Source organism: Hemitrygon akajei, chromosome 14 (genome assembly GCF_048418815.1).
Source record: "Hemitrygon akajei chromosome 14, sHemAka1.3, whole genome shotgun sequence".
Classification (NCBI taxonomy): domain Eukaryota; kingdom Metazoa; phylum Chordata; class Chondrichthyes; order Myliobatiformes; family Dasyatidae; genus Hemitrygon; species Hemitrygon akajei.
Genome location: NC_133137.1, coordinates 20072260 through 20092186, shown reverse-complemented (window position 1 = coordinate 20092186; position 19927 = coordinate 20072260). Strand labels below are relative to the sequence as shown.

Below are 19927 nucleotides of genomic sequence, written 5' to 3'. Positions count from 1 at the left end.
GGGAGTGATACAGCTAAGTCAAGCCAACATTTGATCAGAATCAGGTTTATTATCACTGGCATGTGATGTGAAATTTGTTATTCCAATTAATATTACCATGACATTAGTTATCGTTAATACACAATCCTTAGGCAAACAGTTCATTGTGTTTTAACCCATTTCATCTACCTGCTACACATTGGCATGAGATTTTAAACTCTAGTCCTTATCCATAAAGCCTTTGCAGTGTTTGCATCCAAGTTCAGCGTGTCCCAGACCAGAAGACATCTTTCATTAAGTGCTCCAGCAGTCATTGATCCCTAGATTTTTCTCAGTGGCAATAAGTGTATATGGCACAGAGTTCTGTGTTAAACAGTTGCATGGACAGACTTTCCAGATCTTCTTGCAAAGTCATTCTAGAAGAAGTGGACAAAGGTTTTCTTAATTTTCTTAAGGTTTTCTTGGAATATGGCTGTTAAATGAAAGTTGGCCATTTTCAACATTAGGAAAGCAAAGTCTTGGTACTTGCTTAAAAGGTTTGCTGATGACGCGTTCTGTCAAATGAATTGAATGTCCACTTTATGATTGTGTGTGACTGGTGAAGTTTAAAGCGATGATTCACTCCTGCCCCTGCTGTCATTATATAGCGGTGGTAGTAGTGGAAAAGCCATGTGGGGTTGAATGTAATGCATCCTGTTAATGCATGTTATATTACTGCGGTTCAGTGATGACGGAAATTAATTGTTAAGGTAGCAGGAAAGTTGCCCATTTGGGATATTCCACGAAGAGAAAATCACTTGTTTCCTCACGTCTCCAGTTATGAAGAAGAGTCAATGACCCCTCTCTACGCACGCCGAGTTTTTCCACCACTTTTGTGTATTTATTTTAGATTTCTGCCGTTTGTTTAAAACGAATCAATCACTTTAATTGCTAACTGTTGTTTACCCGGTTTCTTTTACTGTACCTCAGAATCAGATTTAACATCACCGGCATATGTCATGGAATTTGTTAACTTTGCGCAGCAGTACGATGCAATACATGACACATATAAAAACTGAAATACTGTAAATATATATATATATTATATATATATAATGTATAATAAATAGTTGTTAAAATAAGTAGTACATACCAAGAACAAAAATTAAAAAAGTGGTGAGATGCCGTTCATGGGTTCAATGTCCATTCAGAAATCTGATAACAGAGGGGAGGAAGCTGTTCCTGAATCACTTTAGGCTCTGTACCTCCGACCTGATGGGTAACAGTGAGAATAGGGCATGTCCCGGGTGATGAAGGTCCTTAATGATGGATGGACACCGCCTTCCTGAGGCACCGCTCCTTGAAGGTGTGTTGGGTACTATGAAGGCCAGTACCCATGATGGAGCTGACAACTTTCTGTAGCTCCTTACGATCCTGTGCAGTAGTTTCCACGCCCCCCCCCCATACCAGACGGTGATGCAGCCCGTCAGAATGCTCTCCACAGTACATCTGTAGAAGTTTTCTAGTGTTTTAGGTGACAAATCGAATCTCCTCATACTCCTAGTGAAATATAGCCGCTGTCTTGCCTTCTTTATAGCTGCATCGTGACGTTGCGACCAGGTTAAGTGCGCAGAGATCCTGACACCAGGGAACATGAAATGGCTCACCTTGCCGAATTTGTAAGGATATCTGACTTTAACCATCACTGGAACAATGTATTGTCTGAGTGTGGCAGACCAACTGTTGGCGGTGTGTTCAGTCCAATCAGCTACATTGATACTGTGAAGCTGCTCTTCGACTGGCCTCTGGCAACCAGTTCGTTGTTACTTGTATCCTAGCAACAGCGGCGAGCTGGGAAACTGACTGAGACTTAGTGTGAGATTAGAAACAACTTGCTCCTCCGCTGCCAAAATAAAAAAAAAACAGCCTTATTTTTTGGGAGTGAACCACAGAGGTTTTGGGTAAGTAACGTTTATAATAACGCGGGAAACGGTTGGCAGTATTATTGATATCGAGATGTGAAGCAAAAACTTGGCGAGCTGAAGAATGGAGGGGAGACCATCAGAGTACCCGGGGACAGAGCGGGCTGGGGGCTGGAGACTTCCTCCCCCGGCTCTACTCGCTGTGCCACCATGAATACGACCAGACGGGAAATGATAAGGTGTCCTCGACCTGTTGTGTTTCTCTTTTCACAGATGCAGTCTGGCATGCTTCCCCCCACCCCCGTACCGTTTCTATTTCGGATCCCCAGGGTTCGGCAGATCCTTTTGTTTTAAAAAATTATTTTTGTGTGCTGGATGATTGCAATTCGAACAACTCAAGAAAATCCACGTCATCCAGGATAAAGCTGGCCTCTCGGCTTGCAACTTAACTCCCACTAACTTAAGGTTCACCCCCTCGAGACTGACGACAGTTTGTTGCGGCTGCATTAAACTGCCAAAGTTTGTTTACCACTTCTAACCCCTGAGGGGTATATGGGAACTCCTCCAAAGTTCGCCACCAATCCCATGATATTGGACATCCTTTGCTTTTCCTTTGCCACTGGGACAAATTCTCGAAACTGGGTGGCGTTCATCGTTTCTGCGTGTAGAGAATTAGTACGGGGGGGTGGGGGAAATTACTCTCATTATCACAAAACGACCACGTTCTGTACGTGATTTTTAAAAAATCGTCAGCATTGTGATCTCAGAATGATAAAAAAAAATTGGTTACCTTTTTCATGGCTATTCCGTTTGAGAAACATTTTTTCTCAACCTATATATAGTAAATTCCCAAATGGATTTTAATTAGGAATTACAAATGCGGAAAATAATCAGCTTAAAATGTGAATGCCCAGTAAAGCTTTGGTCTACATTGTTTAGCGATTTGACGATAGTGTGATGAATACCAAGAGATAGCGTACTGTGTATTTCCCTTGATCTTGGTTAATGGATTCCCTTAAACATGGTACCCTTTACCTTCAGTTTAATCAAGGCTGCTCAATGTTACACTTGGTCAAGAGCAGTAACTCTCGCCTCATCTCCAGAATTCATCTTGGTTCGTGTTCGTTCATGTTCAGTTCTGGTCACCTCACTGCAGGAAGGATGTGGAGATTATAGAAAGGGTGCAGAGGAGATTCACAAGGATGTTTCCTGGATTGGAGAGCATGCCTTCACGTTTGTAGCCCAGCGGCGGCGGTTGGTGCAGTGTGGACAGGACAAAACAATAGGTGGAGCGGCAGAGGATGAGGTGACCTGATAGATGATGAGAGGCATTGATCGTGTGGATAGTCAAGAGGCTTTTTCTCAAGGCTGAAATGGTTGCCACAAGAGGGCACAGGTTTAAGGTGCTTGGAAGTAGGTGCAGAGGAGATTCAGGGGTAAGTTTTTTTTACTCAGAATGGTGAGTCTGTGGAATGGGCTGCCGGCAACGGTTGTGGAGGCGGGTACGATAGGGTCTTCTAAGAGACTCCTGGATAGGTACATGGAGCTTAGAAAAATAGAGGGCTATGGGTACCCCGAGGTAATTTCTAAAGTAAGTACATGTTCGGCACAGCATTGTGGGCCGAAGAGCCTGTGCTGTAGGTTTTCCATGTTCTAGACGGAGGTCTTGCGAAACGCAAACAGTATTAGTGAGCAGGTTATTGGCAATTTTGAGTGTTACCTCGTAGTACTTTTGATAACACTTTTCATCACTTTGCTGATGATTGACAACCAACTGTTGGGGTAGTAATTTGTTTTTTTAACAGAGTAATTCTCCACATTGTTCGGTAGATGTCAGTGTTGTAACTGTCAGTATTGGAACAAATTGGGAGCGTCTAGTCTGCTTTGTGCCGTTGGTACAACAGCTAGGGTGCCGATGACGCTATAATCTTTGCTGTATTGTGTCCTCGGTCACTTCTTGGTATCTCTTGGCATATCTAGTTAGTTGAAGAATGGATTTAGTGGTGGTTTGGATCTCAGGAAGTAATCATTTTGGAATATCTGGTTGGCGCTGGTGAACATGGTTGTAAATGTTTCAGCCTTGTCTTTAGCATTCACGTGCTGGGCTTCACTATTGCTGTAGACCGAGATTTTCAGGGGCCTTCTTCCATCGTGTTATTGCCTGCCACCGATTCTAATTGCTAGATTAATTGGGATCTGATGTCAGAATTACTTCTTACAGTTCCTGCAAATCATTAACACCTCACATTGAATCAGGGACGATCCTTTCGCTTAATTATTCATAGCATAATAAATAGGAGTTGTGGTAGACCATTCAGCTCCTTGTTCCTGCTGCACCATTCAATAAGATGCATTGTTCATCTTTTATATCTGTGCCACATCTCTGGATCTCCTTAATATCTAAATACCTGTATCTTGATTTCTGTTTTAATTGTGCTGAGTTACTGAGCCTCTGATCTATTACGGGCTCTAAAGATTGGCTATCATCTGTATCAAGAAATTTCTTCTCTGTCCTGAATGGCTGACTACTTACCTTGGGATTTCCATCTGAACATAGAAAGCAGGAGAAACATCAGCTCCCTATCTACCCTCTCAAACCCTGTAAGTGTTTTGCGTGTTTCCATTAGGTCACCTCCCATTCTTCAAAACCCAAGACAGGGTCTGCATTATTTCTCCCCATATGACAAATCCATCATCCCTGGAATCAATCTTGTAAATTGGGAGAGTGGAGTTCGTATACTTTTAACTTAAAGGGATACAGTACACATAACTTGTGAACAATATATTAATTATTTAATTCTTAGTTATTGTGTGTTTACTGTCACAACTCGTGTTGCAGTTATCTAATCAGCCATAGCCATCTCACACATCATGCCATTACGTTCTGCTTCATTAAAATGGTTTGTTAGGAATTAAAATGGTTGGCCTCTGGGAAATTCTGCTTTAGGCGGCTGGAGCGGAGGTGCTTGACAAAGCGGTCCCCCAACTTACATGGGAATTACCAGTGTAGAGGAGACTGGTTTGGGAGCACTGAATGCCACGAACAACCCCAACAGATTCACAGGTGAAGTGTTGCCTCACTTTGATTTTGTTGCTGTTTGGGGCCCTGAATGAAGGTGATGGAGGAGGCACTTTGTCGAGCACCTCTACCCCATCGACCAAAAGCAGAATTTCCCGATAGCCAAGCATTTTAATTTTGGTTCCCATTCCTGTCCCAACATTTTGGCCCATGGCCTCTTTTTGTGGCACGATAAGGCTACTTTCAGCGTGGAGGGGAACACCTTATATTCCGTCGTTATCCTCCAACCTGATGGCATTAACATCAATTTCTCTTATTTTTTTCCCTTCCATAGAACCATAGAACATTACAGCACAGAAACAGACCTTTTGGCCCTTCTTGGCTATGCTGAACCATTTTTCTGCCTAGTCCCACTGACCTGCACCTGGACCATATCCCTCCATACCCCTCTCATCCATATACCTGTCCAAGTTTTTCTTAAATGTTAAAAGTGAGCCTGCATTCACTTTTGTTGAGTTTTATTCAGTCTTGTTGAGGACTTTTCCTCCTCCACCTAAAGAGCTTTATTTTTATGTCTGATCCCAAAGAATTTCAATTCCATGCTCACTTGAAATCATACATCTGCTCTTTGCTAAAGGAGTCAACAGCCAGCAAACAAGATTTGGTTTCTGATGCACCATCAATAACTCTCGGAGACGGGAGGCGAACGATAGGCTTTTATTAGCAGCAAGAGACCACGACACAACATCCTGGAGACTGAGGGGGGAAGCAGTGCCTCCAGTCGCCTTTATACAGGGGTCTGTGGGAGGAGCCACAGGAGCAGTCAGCAGAGGGGCGTGTCCAGACAGGTATACATAGTTTGCCACAGTTTCTATATTCAAATAACATATTATTAGATGTATAGGATTTTCCTGGCAAGTTGAGCTACAACTATCTCCCTATTTTAGACCAGAAATCCAAGGTAATGCTTTCTGATAGGTATAAATTGATACCATGCCAAGTAGTGCAGCTACCCTTTAAATAATGAGACCATAAGAATTAGGCCATTTGACCCTGCTCCGCCGTTTCAATATGGCTGATACATTTTCACTCTCAGCCCCGATCTCCTGCATTCTCCCCATATCTCTTCATGCCCTGACTAATCAAAAATCTATCAATCTCTGCCTTAAATATACCCTTCCTCCTTCCCTCTTCTTCTATTCCTCACTCTGGCCTGTTACCTCTTCTCCTCACCTGTCTATCACTACCCCTGGTGCCCCTTCACCTTTCTCCTGTGGTCCACTCTCATCTCCTAGCAGATTCCTAGTTCTCCAGCCCTTTTACTTTTCCCAGCCACTTGGCTTCATCTATCACTTTCTAGCTAGTCCAGCTTCCTGTCCCCCACCTTTTTATTCTAGTGTTTCCCCCCTTCCTTTCCAGTCCTGAAGAACTGTCTCGACCTGAAACATTGACTGTTTATTAATTTCCATAGATGCTGTCTGACCTGCCAAGTTCCTCCAGTGTTTTGTGTGTGCTACTCTGCTAAATATATCTACCACTTCTTGTTTATAACTTCTAATTTTATAATTCCTTCCATCAAGCATGGTGAGCTTGACTGTTACGTCCTTGTAATATTATTCAATGAGGCCTGGAGATGTAGGGAAGGAATCCAATGTACTGGGAACATAGTGGTCCAAGGCCGTAGGATCAAATCAACCAATGAAACACAGGAGGAGTTGTACCCACTTAATTTAATTGGTTACTCCATAGTGCTTTAAAAAAACAGTCCTCGTTTCACTCCTAGTTCTGGAAAATCACCGATATACATTTAAATGAAAGTCAAATAAATGCAAATTGTTGTTGTTATCATACATTTTATTAACTTTCTCCCAATGAATTAAGATTTGTTCATAATTATTTTGTTTAATCATGGAAGTTACAGAGTAAGCCAATCAGTTGTTTCATTCTTATTCACAGTTAATGTAAGAAATGTGATACTGTTGGTGTGAAACTATCTTCCAAAATGCTGAATGTTCTGCCTTTATAATGTCATAACGAAAACATATTTGCCTCTTATCATTCTCATTTCACACTACCTTTTCATTTTCTTGCATTCCATTATTTCCTAATTGTGTTCAAGCTTTGTAACTTCTAGTTAGTAATCCCTGTTGTCCTCCCTTTGTTTTGAAATGTTCTCAATAGAAATATTTTCCTTCCCCATCCTTGCTTTACCCCATTCTCTTGATAGCTAAAGTTCTAGACAAGTGGCCTGACCTTGTAACCATGTATACAAACCATCCGCCAATTTCCCTGTCATTTCTTTCTGCCTTGTATCTCGAGTCAGCTGCAGATGACGAAAGAGATCTGCTATATGGGGAACTATAATTTATCACATTTTCTTTTAGTGATTAAATATGGATGAAAGTGAGCAAGATCCAGCCACAAATGCATCAGAAGAAGAAGTAAACATAATCTCTGAAGAAACCCAAGAACTAATGAAGAATGTTGAAGGACATTTGGACCAGGAAGAACCGATGAAGCCGGAGAGTTTAACTCAACTTTCCTCTGAAACTGCCAATGCTCTGGAGAGTGAAAGTAATTCAACTCCTGAAGGGACAGGGCAGCTCGGTAGTGATGACGTGAATGGAAATGAAAACACTGTAAAAGCAAATGACAGTACTGATCAGCAGAATGAAATGGTCTCTGAAGATGTAGCTGATGAACAACACTCATCTTCTCCAAAACCAGACACTGAAACATATTCAGCTGAATATCAGGAAAATGCACAAGGCATTGAACTTGGAGAGCAGATAAAGAATGATGATCAATCTGATGTTAACCCAGAAAACCAAGGTCCAGCTCCAACCCCAGTAGCTGATCAACCTCAAGCTTTTCCTGACAATCTTCCAGAGACAGAGGGAGGTACAATTCCCGTGAACACAGAGCAGGTAGATGCAGAGATTATAATCTCATGTTTACTGCAGGGTTGGCTTGTTGGGAGCTCAGGGGAAAGGAAAACGTGTGGGTGAGGAGAGAAAATGGTTGAAGAGGATCATGAATGGGCAAGGGAGATCAGGGGAAAAAGATAGAAAGGGAATTAGAGATAGATAGATAGATAGATAGATAGATAGATACTTTATTCATCCCCATGGGGAAATTCAACTTTTTTTCCAATGTCCCATACACTTGTTGTAGCAAAACTAATTACATACAATACTTAACTCAGTAAAAATATGATATGCATCTAAATCACTATCTCAAAAAGCATTAATAATAGCTTTTAAAAAGTTCTTAAGTCCTGGCGGTAGAATTGTAAAGCCTAATGGCATTGGGGAGTATTGACCTCTTCATCCTGTCTGAGGAGCATTGTATCGATAGTAACCTGTCGCTGAAACTGCTTCTCTGTCTCTGGATGGTGCTATGTAGAGGATGTTCAGAGTTATCCATAATTGACCGTAGCCTACTCAGCGCCCTTCGCTCAGCTACCAATGTTAAACTCTCCAGTACTTTGCCCACGACAGAGCCCGCCTTCCTTACCAGCTTATTAAGACGTGAGGCGTCCCTCTTCTTAATGCTTCCTCCCCAACACGCCACCACAAAGAAGAGGGCGCTCTCCACACTGACCTATAGAACATCTTCAGCATCTCACTACAGACATTGAATGACGCCAACCTTCTTAGGAAGTACAGTCGACTCTACAAAGAGGATCACTTGCTGGGTGAAAGGGGATTGAATAAGGGGTAAGAAGATTGACAGAAGATTCAAAAGCTCAAAGGTTCATTTTGTTATCAAAGTACGTTTGCAGAATACATCCCTGAGATTAATCTTCTCCAGATAGCCAGGAAACAAAGAAAAACCATGGAAGTCATTGAAAGAAAAGACATCAACCCCACCCACCCCTGCACAAAAAAAGAAAAAGCAAAAACTCACAGACCCCAAACCCCCAACCTCCTCCCTTGCACAAAAAACTAACACCTCACCCACATGAAAAATGGCAGCTAGAACATCAAACCCCAAATCCCCAACCACTTTCCTCGCACAAAAAACTAATGTATCACCAACTGGAAAATGGCAACAAGACATCAAACCCCAACCACCACCCCCAACATGCCAATTGGCAACTAGATCAAAAACACAGAAAACTGAAGGAGATCCATATAAACTACAGTCCACACAAATAATCACAGAATTCTCAGAATTCTAATAACATCCTCCATCAGTGTCGAGGAGATGGCTAAAAGTACTTGGGAGAAGAGTATTGCAGGAGGATGGTATCATGAAAGAGCAACATGGTGGATAGTACAGTGGGGAAGGTGATCAGGATGGTATGAGAGGGATCAGAATGAGGTTCATAAAGGAGCCAAGATAACTAGAAAAGGGAATTGCAGAGGAATGAAAGTGAATGGGAGAAAAACATCATGAGGGAATTTTGATGGGGGCATCCTCGAGTGGAGCATTGTGGAAACTCCCTAATGAGTGCCAATGTTGGGTGGAGTGCTGGGGGAGTTCAGGCATAGAGAACATAAATCATAACTAACTCTTTTAAAATTTGCATTCAAGTGGTGGATAAATATGATGCAGATTGAGATTTTCATCATTGCACAAGTCCTGTTCATACAGTGAGAATGATTTTATTACGTCCTTAGTTGATGCATTATGTTCACTGAGAGAGTCATAGAACACTACAGCACAGAAACCAGCCCTTCAGCCCATCTACTCTGTGCCAAACCTTTAATCTGCCTAGTCCCGTTGATAAATTGTTAAATCAAAATAAAGTATTACAAACTAGTCAAAAATAATTTCAGATATTATTTTGATGACAATTGTTTTTAATATTGGGGTAAATCAAATTGAAGATAATGTGTCCATTATGAACCAATGTTTCCCAATGGTTTATAACACCAGTTACTCTGCAGAAAAAATGGATGGTTGGGACAGATCGAAATTATCTGTACACATTTGGAATTCAGATCAATAATTTTAATTTTATTTTGCAGTTAACAAAGGATGATTTAGGATTGTTTAGTCTTACAACAGAGGGACAAAGGCGGATTGTTCCAGCTTCTCCAAGACCAGCTTCTGATATATTTTGCCAAGATGAAGTAATACACAAGGATATATGCTGCCATGCAGTGGCAGTTGGAGCAGATGATACTATGGCAATATGTCCACCAGAGTCCTCTTTGGTTGATACTGCGGTTTGTGACTCTGTGTTTGAAGAACACTCCTACATTAAAAAAAATTCTTTGGTAAGAACTGCCTTTGAAATTGATCTGATCATTTTAAAAAAACATTATTTCTTCCGTCCTTCACTAATTTAATTCTTTTCCCTCTTTTAAACCCTCCCTCCCATGCTATGCCATATCTCCTTCAAGAAAGCAAACAAATCTTAATAATAATTTATTGATGCAGCTTTTTAAGATGTCATTGGGGGATGCAGTATTTGAGGTAATTGTAGATGAATGCCCTCATGACCATAACTGGATAAGATAACAAACTTATTGAACAAGCAAGTCATGTTAGAAAAGTTGATATTCCAATACACTGCACCAGCCACAACCACCTTCTATCATTTTTACCTTGTTTCTTTAGTGTGATTAATTATTAATTACATCTTAAAAATAATTCAGCCTCATTTTTCTTTTGGCAAACCTGTTCTTGATAAGTACTTCACAGAGAAAAAATCAATTGAAAAATGTTTACATGCAGTTCACGCAAACACAGGCAATATTTATTTACTTGCAGTTAATATGTGTCCATATTATAGTGACACCAAGAACAATATCTGTTGAATTATCACACCCAACACATTATATTAGATATCATTGTGTGCAAAGGAGATTGGCAGGTTTGCGTTACCGAGGAGCCATCTCACAAAGATCCTTTATATAGGTTGTACCTCTGAGTGACCGCACAGAATATTCTCCTGAAATTGACGTGTGCTACTCCTCAACACTCAAACCTGGATGATTCCATCCACAGGGATGTAGTAGATTTTAATACAGAAGCTTTTCCCGTGGTTGATGGTCTAACGTAGTACAGGCTGACAGCCACAAATCTGGAATGGTTGGGAGCTGTGCAGTGCTGGGTTAGTGATTTTGCCGATTCATAGGCGGTTAGGTTAGGAGTAAATAAATAAACACCTCTAACCCATTTGATGATCACCTCACCCTAGCCTTAAAGTGCCCTGTAAATAGTCCAAGTTGGATAATAAAGAAAAAAAGAAACGACAAGTGGAAAACAAGTGACTTTTATTGAAGTACAGGACAGGCTAAATACCTTACAAGGCATCTGTATTTACTTGCATCAGGCTGCTTATTGCCACTTCCAAAGTGAAGAGTTGGATTGTACAACCGAGCAGAGTTACATGTCTGAAAGTGGGGGGAGTCATCAGGATTGTCTTGTGTTTCATCTTAAAAGATGATTGAACCTCCATGACCTGCCACTGGCGATGAAGTTGGTGGTGATGCATTTGGAGTATGAATCTATACACTATACCTTCAAAATTATGTTATCTTGCAGAATAGTTTAATATCTGGAAAGAATGGCAACTGAAAGACAGAACAAATTTATTTTCTTTTAACAGAATTTAATATGGTCATTTGGAATTAATTCCAATACTCCAGTACATGCTCTGCATATTGACAACAGGAGGCTGATACTTTATGCTTCTTCACATACTGCAGTTATGAATAACTTTTCAATTACCAAGCAACATCTCTTGCAGGCAAGTAACTTTAGATATAATTTTGTGTCTTTAGTCCATAGAATCATAGGATAACACAGCGTGGATATTGACCCTTCAACCCAACTCATCCACGTCAAGCTAGTCCCATTTGCCATACCCTTCTTATCCTTTCCTCTCCATGTACCTGTCCTTGTGTCTTGTAAATGTTATTGTACCTGCCTCAGCCATTTCCTCTGGCAACTTGTTTGATATACAACCCCACCCTCTACAAGAAGAAGTTGCCCCTCAGGTTCCTTTTAAATCTTGCTTCTCTCATCTTAAATCTACGCTCTCTGTTTTTTGATTCCTCTTCACTGGGAAAAAGACTGTCTATACCCCTCATGATTTTACAGTTGTCTATTAAGCCCCCCCCAACCCCCAGTCTCCTACGTGTCAACGAATAAAGTCCCGGCTGCCCAGTATTTTCTTATTACGAGGCCTTCAAGTCCTGGCAACATTCCCACGAATGTTTTTGCACTCTCCAGCTTAATGATGTCTGTCTTAAAGCAGGATAATCAAAATTGTTCTCCAATATGGTGATAATCAAAATACACCAGGTGTGATTTCACCAGGGTTTTGTACAAGTTCAACATAATGTCCCAACTCCCATACTCAGTACCTTGTCTGACAAAGGCTAGCATGCCAGACACTTACCTTACCACCCTATCTACGTGTGATGGCACTTTCAGGGGGAACTATGTACTTATCCCTCTGTTCTACAACGTTCCCTGGGGCACTACTAATCCCTGTGAAAGATGTACTTTGGTTTCATCTCTCACTTATTTGAGTCATGTGACATTTATCATTCTTCAAACTACTTACCTAGCTGATCAAGATTCCCCTGTTTTATTGATAACCTTATTCATTGTCTATGATATCGTCTATTTTAGCGCCATCTCCATACTTGTTAACCATTTAATAATACAAATGATCATCGACTCAAACTTACCCTGAGAAAGTGTTTCACACAATGACTAAACAGTCTAGGTGTAGCTCCCCATCTCCTGCATTCTCAACCAAATTGTTTATATAAATGATAGACAACAATAGGACCAGCACTGACCCCTGTGGAACACCACAAGTTACAGACTTCCAGTTGAAAAAAATATCCACTGTCACCCTCTGGATTACACTATAATCAGGGTAATTATGGAACAATTTTGTTAGCTCTCACTGGAACCTTTGCAATCCAACCTTAAGTTCTTAAAACAAAAGTTTGTGATATCTCTGCTACTTTTGCTCACATTTTTTCAACAGACAAGATGTAAATTTAATGAAGGAAATGACTTAACTATCTTAAAGTACTGCTAACAATTTCATTAAGAGCCCTTTCTAAAGGCATTTCATTTGTTTCTCCTCAAGTTGCCCCGTATTTTCAATCAACATACTGCAAAAGTCCATACGCTATTTACTTAATGTGGATACCCTTTCTATTTAATGTATTTAGATTTTTTTTTGTATTCTTGAGTGATCCTACTACCTTCTATTTCAAAATCTTTTAAAATGCATAGTTAAGCAAGGGACTTCCCATTGAATATTCGAGTAACTTCAACTACAGGATTGCTAATAATAAGTAGTAATGAGTTGGTTAGTAAGTCTAAAATGCTTTGTTCTGTGTATCAGCTCCAGTTTTTGTCTCATTGTACTACTTGTAATTTGTTCCCCAGGGTCATTCTAAGCCCGTTACGTGCATAGCTGTGTGTGGCAACAGGAGATGGGTAGCGACAGCAGACAAAAGCCCAGAGAGTTTAGTCATTGTATGGGACACTTTCTCAGGGTAAGTTTGAGTATTATTAAATGAACTCTGTCTCCATTCTACTGTACATCTAACTTGCTGCTCTAAATTGTTTTATTTACATATTTCAAATAACTTGGATTTTCATCCTTTCCTATTTTACTTGGCTTCCACATTGTTTCTGTAGAATAGTAGAAGTCCTTGCCAGACTGTTAGATAACTGGGCTGTTAGATAATGTAAGGGAGTCCTTTTGGCAGTGCTATTTTCATCCTATCCACTATGGGGATTCTCACGGTCTTCATTTTGCTGCTATTGCCTGTTTAAAAAGAATGTACTCCATCACACTGAGGGTTTGGAGGCTAAAAGGTTTCTATTTAGGAGAAAGCAAAAAATAATGCTGATCTTGAAAATATATTAAGACCATAAGATATAGGAGCAGAATGAGGCCAATTGGCCCATTGAATCTATTCTGCCATTTCATCATGGCTGATCCATTTTCTCTCTTGGTCCCAATCTCCTGCCTTCCCAATCTCCATATCCCTTCATGCCCCGACTAATCACATTTGGAACAATCCTTCTGGTAACAAAAGTTGTATGAATTAGAAATGTGAACTGACATTATTAGACCAAACAATTTCGAAGTCAAATTGCTATTTTGTAGTCTTAGCAGCATTTACAAAATGTATTGTCCATTAGAGGAGAACGTTACATTGTTGTTGATTACTTGCTTGGTTTCTACATTAATTACTTGTTTACCTTTTCCAAAGCTTCAGTGTAATGTCTTCAAACTAGGTTAATGTGTAGTGTACGTGTGTGTGTGTGTGTGTGCGTGTGCCCTTAACTCCTGGTGGATTCGTCGGGGTGCCGTCATGACAAGCTTTTTGCACCGATCTTTTTGGTGATTGCTCATCATACGGCGTGTCTTGGGCATCAGAAACCTGGCGGAGCCCATCCCTCTCCAGTTAATGTATAGTCATTTCATCCAAAGAATATAGGGCAATAATAAAGATAGTTTTTTCCTGAGGTCCTCCTATCACAAAAGCCAGGCTTTAGCCAATTCTTTTTTTTTTTATTTTTTTTTATTAGTTTTTCAAAACATTTTACAAAATTAAAAACCCCAAATCCCAATGAGGAGCATTAATACAGTGCAAGATTAAGCATACAATAACAATATGCTACAAAGGAAGAGAATTTAACAAAAAAGCACCTAAATTAAAGACAAGTGAGCTTAGCGTCCTCCCCAAGCCCCACAACACAAGAAAAAAACAACAACTCCAGACCAACCACCACACAGTATAAAGAGTATAAGTCCGGACAGTTAAACTCCCAGACTGTGAATACACTTAGCAACAGAGGATAATAATGCCTACTACCAGAAAAAAAAGGGAGCTGAAAGCAAGGGACCGAAAAGAAGAAGAAAAAAAAGAAAAAAAAACCCTAGTCAAGAGGAAGGTTATGAAAGTACTCGATAAAAGGTCCCCAGACCTTATGGAACTTTAGATCCGAATTAAGAACCGATTGAATAGCTAAGGCAGATTTAGTAGGTGATCTGGTAACAGAGGACGATCGGTCCAGTTTAGGATCCAACCAACAGTTGAAGTCACCACCCAAAATAAGAGAGTATGAGTTTAAGTCTGGTAGTGAGGAAAAAAACTGTTCAAAAAAGTTAACATCATCAAAGTTGGGGGCATACAGGTTTGCTAGTGCAACTTTAGTGTTATATAGTTTACCAGAAACAATAATAAAATGGCCATTTGTATCAGATATTTTATTATGGAGATCAAAAGGAATATTTGAGTTAATAAGAATGGAAACTCCCCTAGCTTTAGCGGCAAAGGATGAATGAAAATGCTAACCCGCCCACTTTGACAGAAGCTGGGAGTTATCAAAACAACGAATATGAGTTTCTTGAAGGAAAGCAATGTCAGCTTTGAGTTGTTTGATATGTGAGCATACCTTCCTCCTTTTAACAGGGTGGTTCAGTCCCTTTACATTCCAGCTCACAAATTTAAGTGCACTAGCCATTATCAATTACTAATGCATAAAAGGCAGCAGGCATATAAAAAGTCAAGCAGTACAATAGCAGTCTGGGAGCAGAGATGTAAACATAGATTCGTAAGGTCAAAATATAAACATGTCCTAAGCAATAAAGAGATGTTGGAACTGGAAAACCCACCCCATCCGCACAACCCAAAACTAGACGGCTACCAAAACAAGTAGCAAGCTCTACCAAAAAAATTAACCCAAATACAACTTCCAGATCTGTGTCATTAACAACATTTCCATATAAATATTATAGCAAATAATAACTAGTTTATGCACTAGAAAACATAACTACAGATTAGAACACCTTCTGCAGAAATATACAACTTAATACAGAGAAAATCGGAAGAAAACCAAAACTAACCTACCCGCGAAACATTATAGAAGAATAAAGTAAGAGAAAGGGAAAAAAAAGGTAAGAAGGAAAAAGAAAAAAAGAAGAGGAAGGGGAAAGTTATAAATTCAAGACGAATGTTTATCAACCATTTACAGAGAAGGGAGAAAAAAATTCAGAGATTAGAAAAAAGGGGTGAAGAAAAGAAAAAGATAAAATAAATAAATATTTAAAACAAAGGAAAAATAAATCAGCAGTTGAACTGTGAACCGACAAGCAGGGAGGCCTTCACTAAAGACTTCGAACCTCCAAAACAAGTTAGAATTAGTTGCAGAACTCTGTGGGTAAAGTTATACAAGAATAAAAATAGATTACACACACACCAAGTCCCGGGAGAGATTGTCAACAGCCCTTAAAGTTTCAATGAATAATGTCTGAGTGATTCAAGTGAATTCCGAGTCCAGAGAAAGTAATTTTACTACGAGGAGTACTTATCCACCATTTTATGAGGTCCGATCAGATTCCGAAGATGGCTGGATAGCCGGAAGACTTGCCACAAACGCTTCAGCTTCCTTCGCTGATTTGAACCACTTATGTTTCCCGGTATTAAGCTTGATTCGTAGATCAGCAGGGTTACGAAGGGAAGGTTTGAAACCACGATCAAAAAGCACTTTCATTGTGCCTTTAAACTCAGCACGCATCTTTAAGGTCTGGGGTGCAAAATCTTCCACAAAGCGAATGGTTGTATCCTTGAAAGGAAGAGACCCCCTGCGATGCGCCTCTACGATCAGACTGTGTTTTACCTGGTATTGATGGAAACACAAGATTACTGGTCACAGGCGGGAGCCCAGAATTCCGGGGGGAACGTAAACTCTGTGTGCCCGTTCGAGCTCGGGTGGCTTCGGAAGCAAATCTTTCCCGAATAACTTACAGAGAAACTCGGCGAAAAACTTCACGGTTGATCCCTTTTCAGTCACCTCTGGTAATCCCAGAATTCTGATGTTACAGCGTCTGCTGCGATTTTTGAGATCCACCATTTTGGAAAGAAGTTTGTTAGATTTTTCCTCTAAGCTGGAACAGAGAGTCTCCAAGTATCGAACATGACTTTCTAAATCTTCAGAAGTCGAATCGATGCGCGATAAGTGTTCAGCATGTTTGTCCACTTTATCATTGATCCGATCCAGTTTATCTTCTAACTGTTTGAAAGCGGTTTTAAATTCCTTTAAGATTTCGTCTCGGAGCTTTCCAAGCGCAACCAGCGTCTCGTCCGACGGGGTCATAGCTTCTTTTCTCCCGGGTTTAAAACTCTTGCAGAAGTCCCCAGCGGTTTTAAATTCCTTTAAGATTTCGTCTCGGAGCTTTCCAAGCGCAACCAGAGTCTCGTCCGACGGGGTCATAGCTTCTTTTCTCCTGGATTTGGAACTCTTGCTAGACATTGTAAGTTAGATATATTCACAGGCAAGTAAGAGATACCGAAATAATTCCTAACTAAGGTTTAAAAAATGGAGACATTTAGTGCAAAGGTAGCGACAGTAACGGAACAAAAGTTTGGAGCAGCTAAACAATCGCCATCTTACCGGAAGTCGGCTTTAACCAATTCTATTCACTTCACGTGATATTGATGAATTGGTAAATTGATCTATTATTGTCACATGAACCAAGGTAAAGGGGTGGCACGATGGCGTAGTGGTTAGGACAACACTTATAGTACCAGCGACCCGGGTTCCATTCCTGTTGCTGCCTGTAAAGGAGCTTGTATGTTGTCCCCATGACCGCATGGGTTTCCTCTGGGTGCTCTAGTTTCCTCCCACAGTCCAAAGACCTACTGGTTGGTAGGTTAATTGGTCATTGTAAATTGTCCCATGATTAGACTAGGATTAAACAGCAGGATCACTGGATGGCGCAGCTTAAAGGGCTGGAAGGGCCTACTCCACGCTGTATGTCAATAAATAAATAAATAGATAAATAGATAAAGTGAAAAACTTCGTTTTGCATGCCATTCACACATTATGACATCATTTCTTTATAACAAATTATTTCATTATAACAGTGCATTGAGAAAGCAATAACAGGATGCAGGATTAGGTGTTACATTTACATGCAGCCTCCTTGAGGATGTTCTCTGAAGGGGAGGATTGTGCCCAGGACAGAACTTGCTGACTCTGCAACCTTCTGCAGCCCCTTGCAATCCTGTGCATTGGAGGCTTCATGCCAGCTGGTGATGCCACCAAGTCAGAATGCTCTCCATTGAAATTTACAAGGCTCTTTGGTGACACACCAAATCACCTCACACTCCCAATGAAGTCGAGATGCTGGAGTTTGAGATTGTTTGAGATTGCATCCATGTGATAGATGTTGACACCCAGAAACTTAAAGCTCCTCTCTCTTTCTACTGCTGACTCCTCAATGAGGACGAGTGTGTGTTCTCCCTTCCCAAAGTCCACAATCAATTCCTGGGTCCTGCTGACAATGAGCCCAAGGTTACTGTTGTGACATCACTCAAACAGCCAATATATCTCACTCCTGTATGCCTCCTCATCGCCATCTGAGTGATGGCATCTGCAAAGTTGTAAATAACATTTAAGCTGTGCTTAGCCATGCAGTCATGAGTGTAGAGAGTAGAGCAGTGGGCTAAGCAAGCATCCTTGAAGCGCACCTGTGTTGGTTGTCAGTGAGGAGGAGATATTATCACTGATCCGTACTGACTGTGTCAAAGTTGACATTGCAGTCGGGGGGGAGGGGGAGGAAGAGACACACTCAGGCTTAGAAACTTGGTTACTGATGAGGAGATGGTAGTATTAAACGCTGAGCAGCAATTAATAACAACGGTCCTGATTAAGCTCCCATATCTTACGGCCTAAAACATACATTAGTCCATTAAGCCCATTGAGACTGCTCTGCCATTCAATCATGGCTGATTTATTTTCCCTCTTGACACCATTCTCCTGCCTTCTCGCTGTAACCTTTGACGCCCTGACTAACCAAAAACCTATCAACTTCCACTTTAAATATACATACTGACTTGGCCTCCACAGCCATCTGCGGCAATGAATTCCACAGATCCAGCAGCCTCTGGTTAAAGACTTTCCTTCTCATGCCTAAACCACACAGTTATTTGCCAAACCACATTGTACCTTTTTACCTAACACAGGAGTTCTCTGGGGCAGGGGCGTTTCTACGGAAAATAGCGCCCATGGCAAGCACTGAAATTGTGCCCCTGTCCAAACATCTAATACCCATCTTTTAGATAACTTTACCATAATATCAGCTCAAAAATACATTGCAATTTGCCTATCACCACAATAGGTCAACAGCAGACGCAATCTCAATGGCTCTCCACATGGCTTTAGTCCACATGGACAACACAAACACCTATGTCAGGATGCTGTTCATCGACTATAGCTCAGCATTTAATACCATCATTCCCACAATCCTAATTGAGAAGTTGCAGAACCTGTGCCTCTGTACCTCCCTCTGCAATTGGATCCTTGACTTCCTAACTGGAAGAACACAATCTATGTGGTTTGGTGATAACATCACCTCCTTGCTGACGATCAACACTGGTGCACCTCAGGGGTGTGTGCTTAGCCCACTGCTCTTCTCTCTCTATACCCATGACTGTGTGGCTAGGCATAGCTCAAATACCATCTATAAATTTGTTGATGATAAAACCATTGTTGGTAGAATCTCAGGTGGTGACGAGAGGATGTACAGGAGTGAGATATGCCAACTAGTGGAGTGGTGCTGCAGCAACAACCTGACACTCAACGTCAGTAAGACGAAAAAGCTGATTGTGGACTTCAGGAAGTCTAAGATGAAGGAAAACATACCAATCCTCATAGAGGGATCAGAAGTGGAGAGAATGAGCAGTTTCAAGTTCCTAGGTGTCAAGATCTCTGAGGATCTAACCTAGTCTCAACATATTGATGCAGTTATAACGAAGACAAGACAGTGGCTATACTTTATTAGGAGTTTGAAGAGATTTGGTATGTCAACAAATACACTCAAAAAATCTTCTATAGTAGATGTACAGTGGAGAGCATTCTGAGCGGCTACATCACTGTCTGGTATGGGGGGACTACTGCACAGGACCGAAAGAAGCTGCAGAGGGTTGTAAATTTAGTCAGCTCCATCTTGGGTACTAGCCTACAAAGTACCCAGGACATCTTCAAGAAGCAATGTCCCAGAAAGGCAGCGTCCATTATTAAG

General features: G+C 40.9%; 1 protein-coding gene across 2 annotated transcripts in view; it reads left to right on the top strand.

Annotated features, from left to right (window-relative positions):
* Positions 1-1547: 1547 nt before the first annotated feature.
* cfap251 (cilia and flagella associated protein 251) overlaps positions 1548-19927 on the top strand; it is a 71090-nt gene continuing 52710 nt past the window's right edge. Inside the window, exons 1-6 of one of the 2 annotated variants that reach the window (XM_073065571.1) lie at positions 3295-4481; positions 5537-5747; positions 7284-7826; positions 9876-10127; positions 11465-11605; positions 13273-13382. In XM_073065571.1, the coding sequence (XP_072921672.1) occupies positions 7293-7826; positions 9876-10127; positions 11465-11605; positions 13273-13382 (1037 nt within the window). In that variant the 5' untranslated portion in view covers positions 3295-4481; positions 5537-5747; positions 7284-7292. Of the gene's footprint in view, positions 1920-3294; positions 4482-5536; positions 5748-7283; positions 7827-9875; positions 10128-11464; positions 11606-13272; positions 13383-19927 lie in introns of those variants that run through there. The other variant, XM_073065572.1, reaches the window with a different exon arrangement.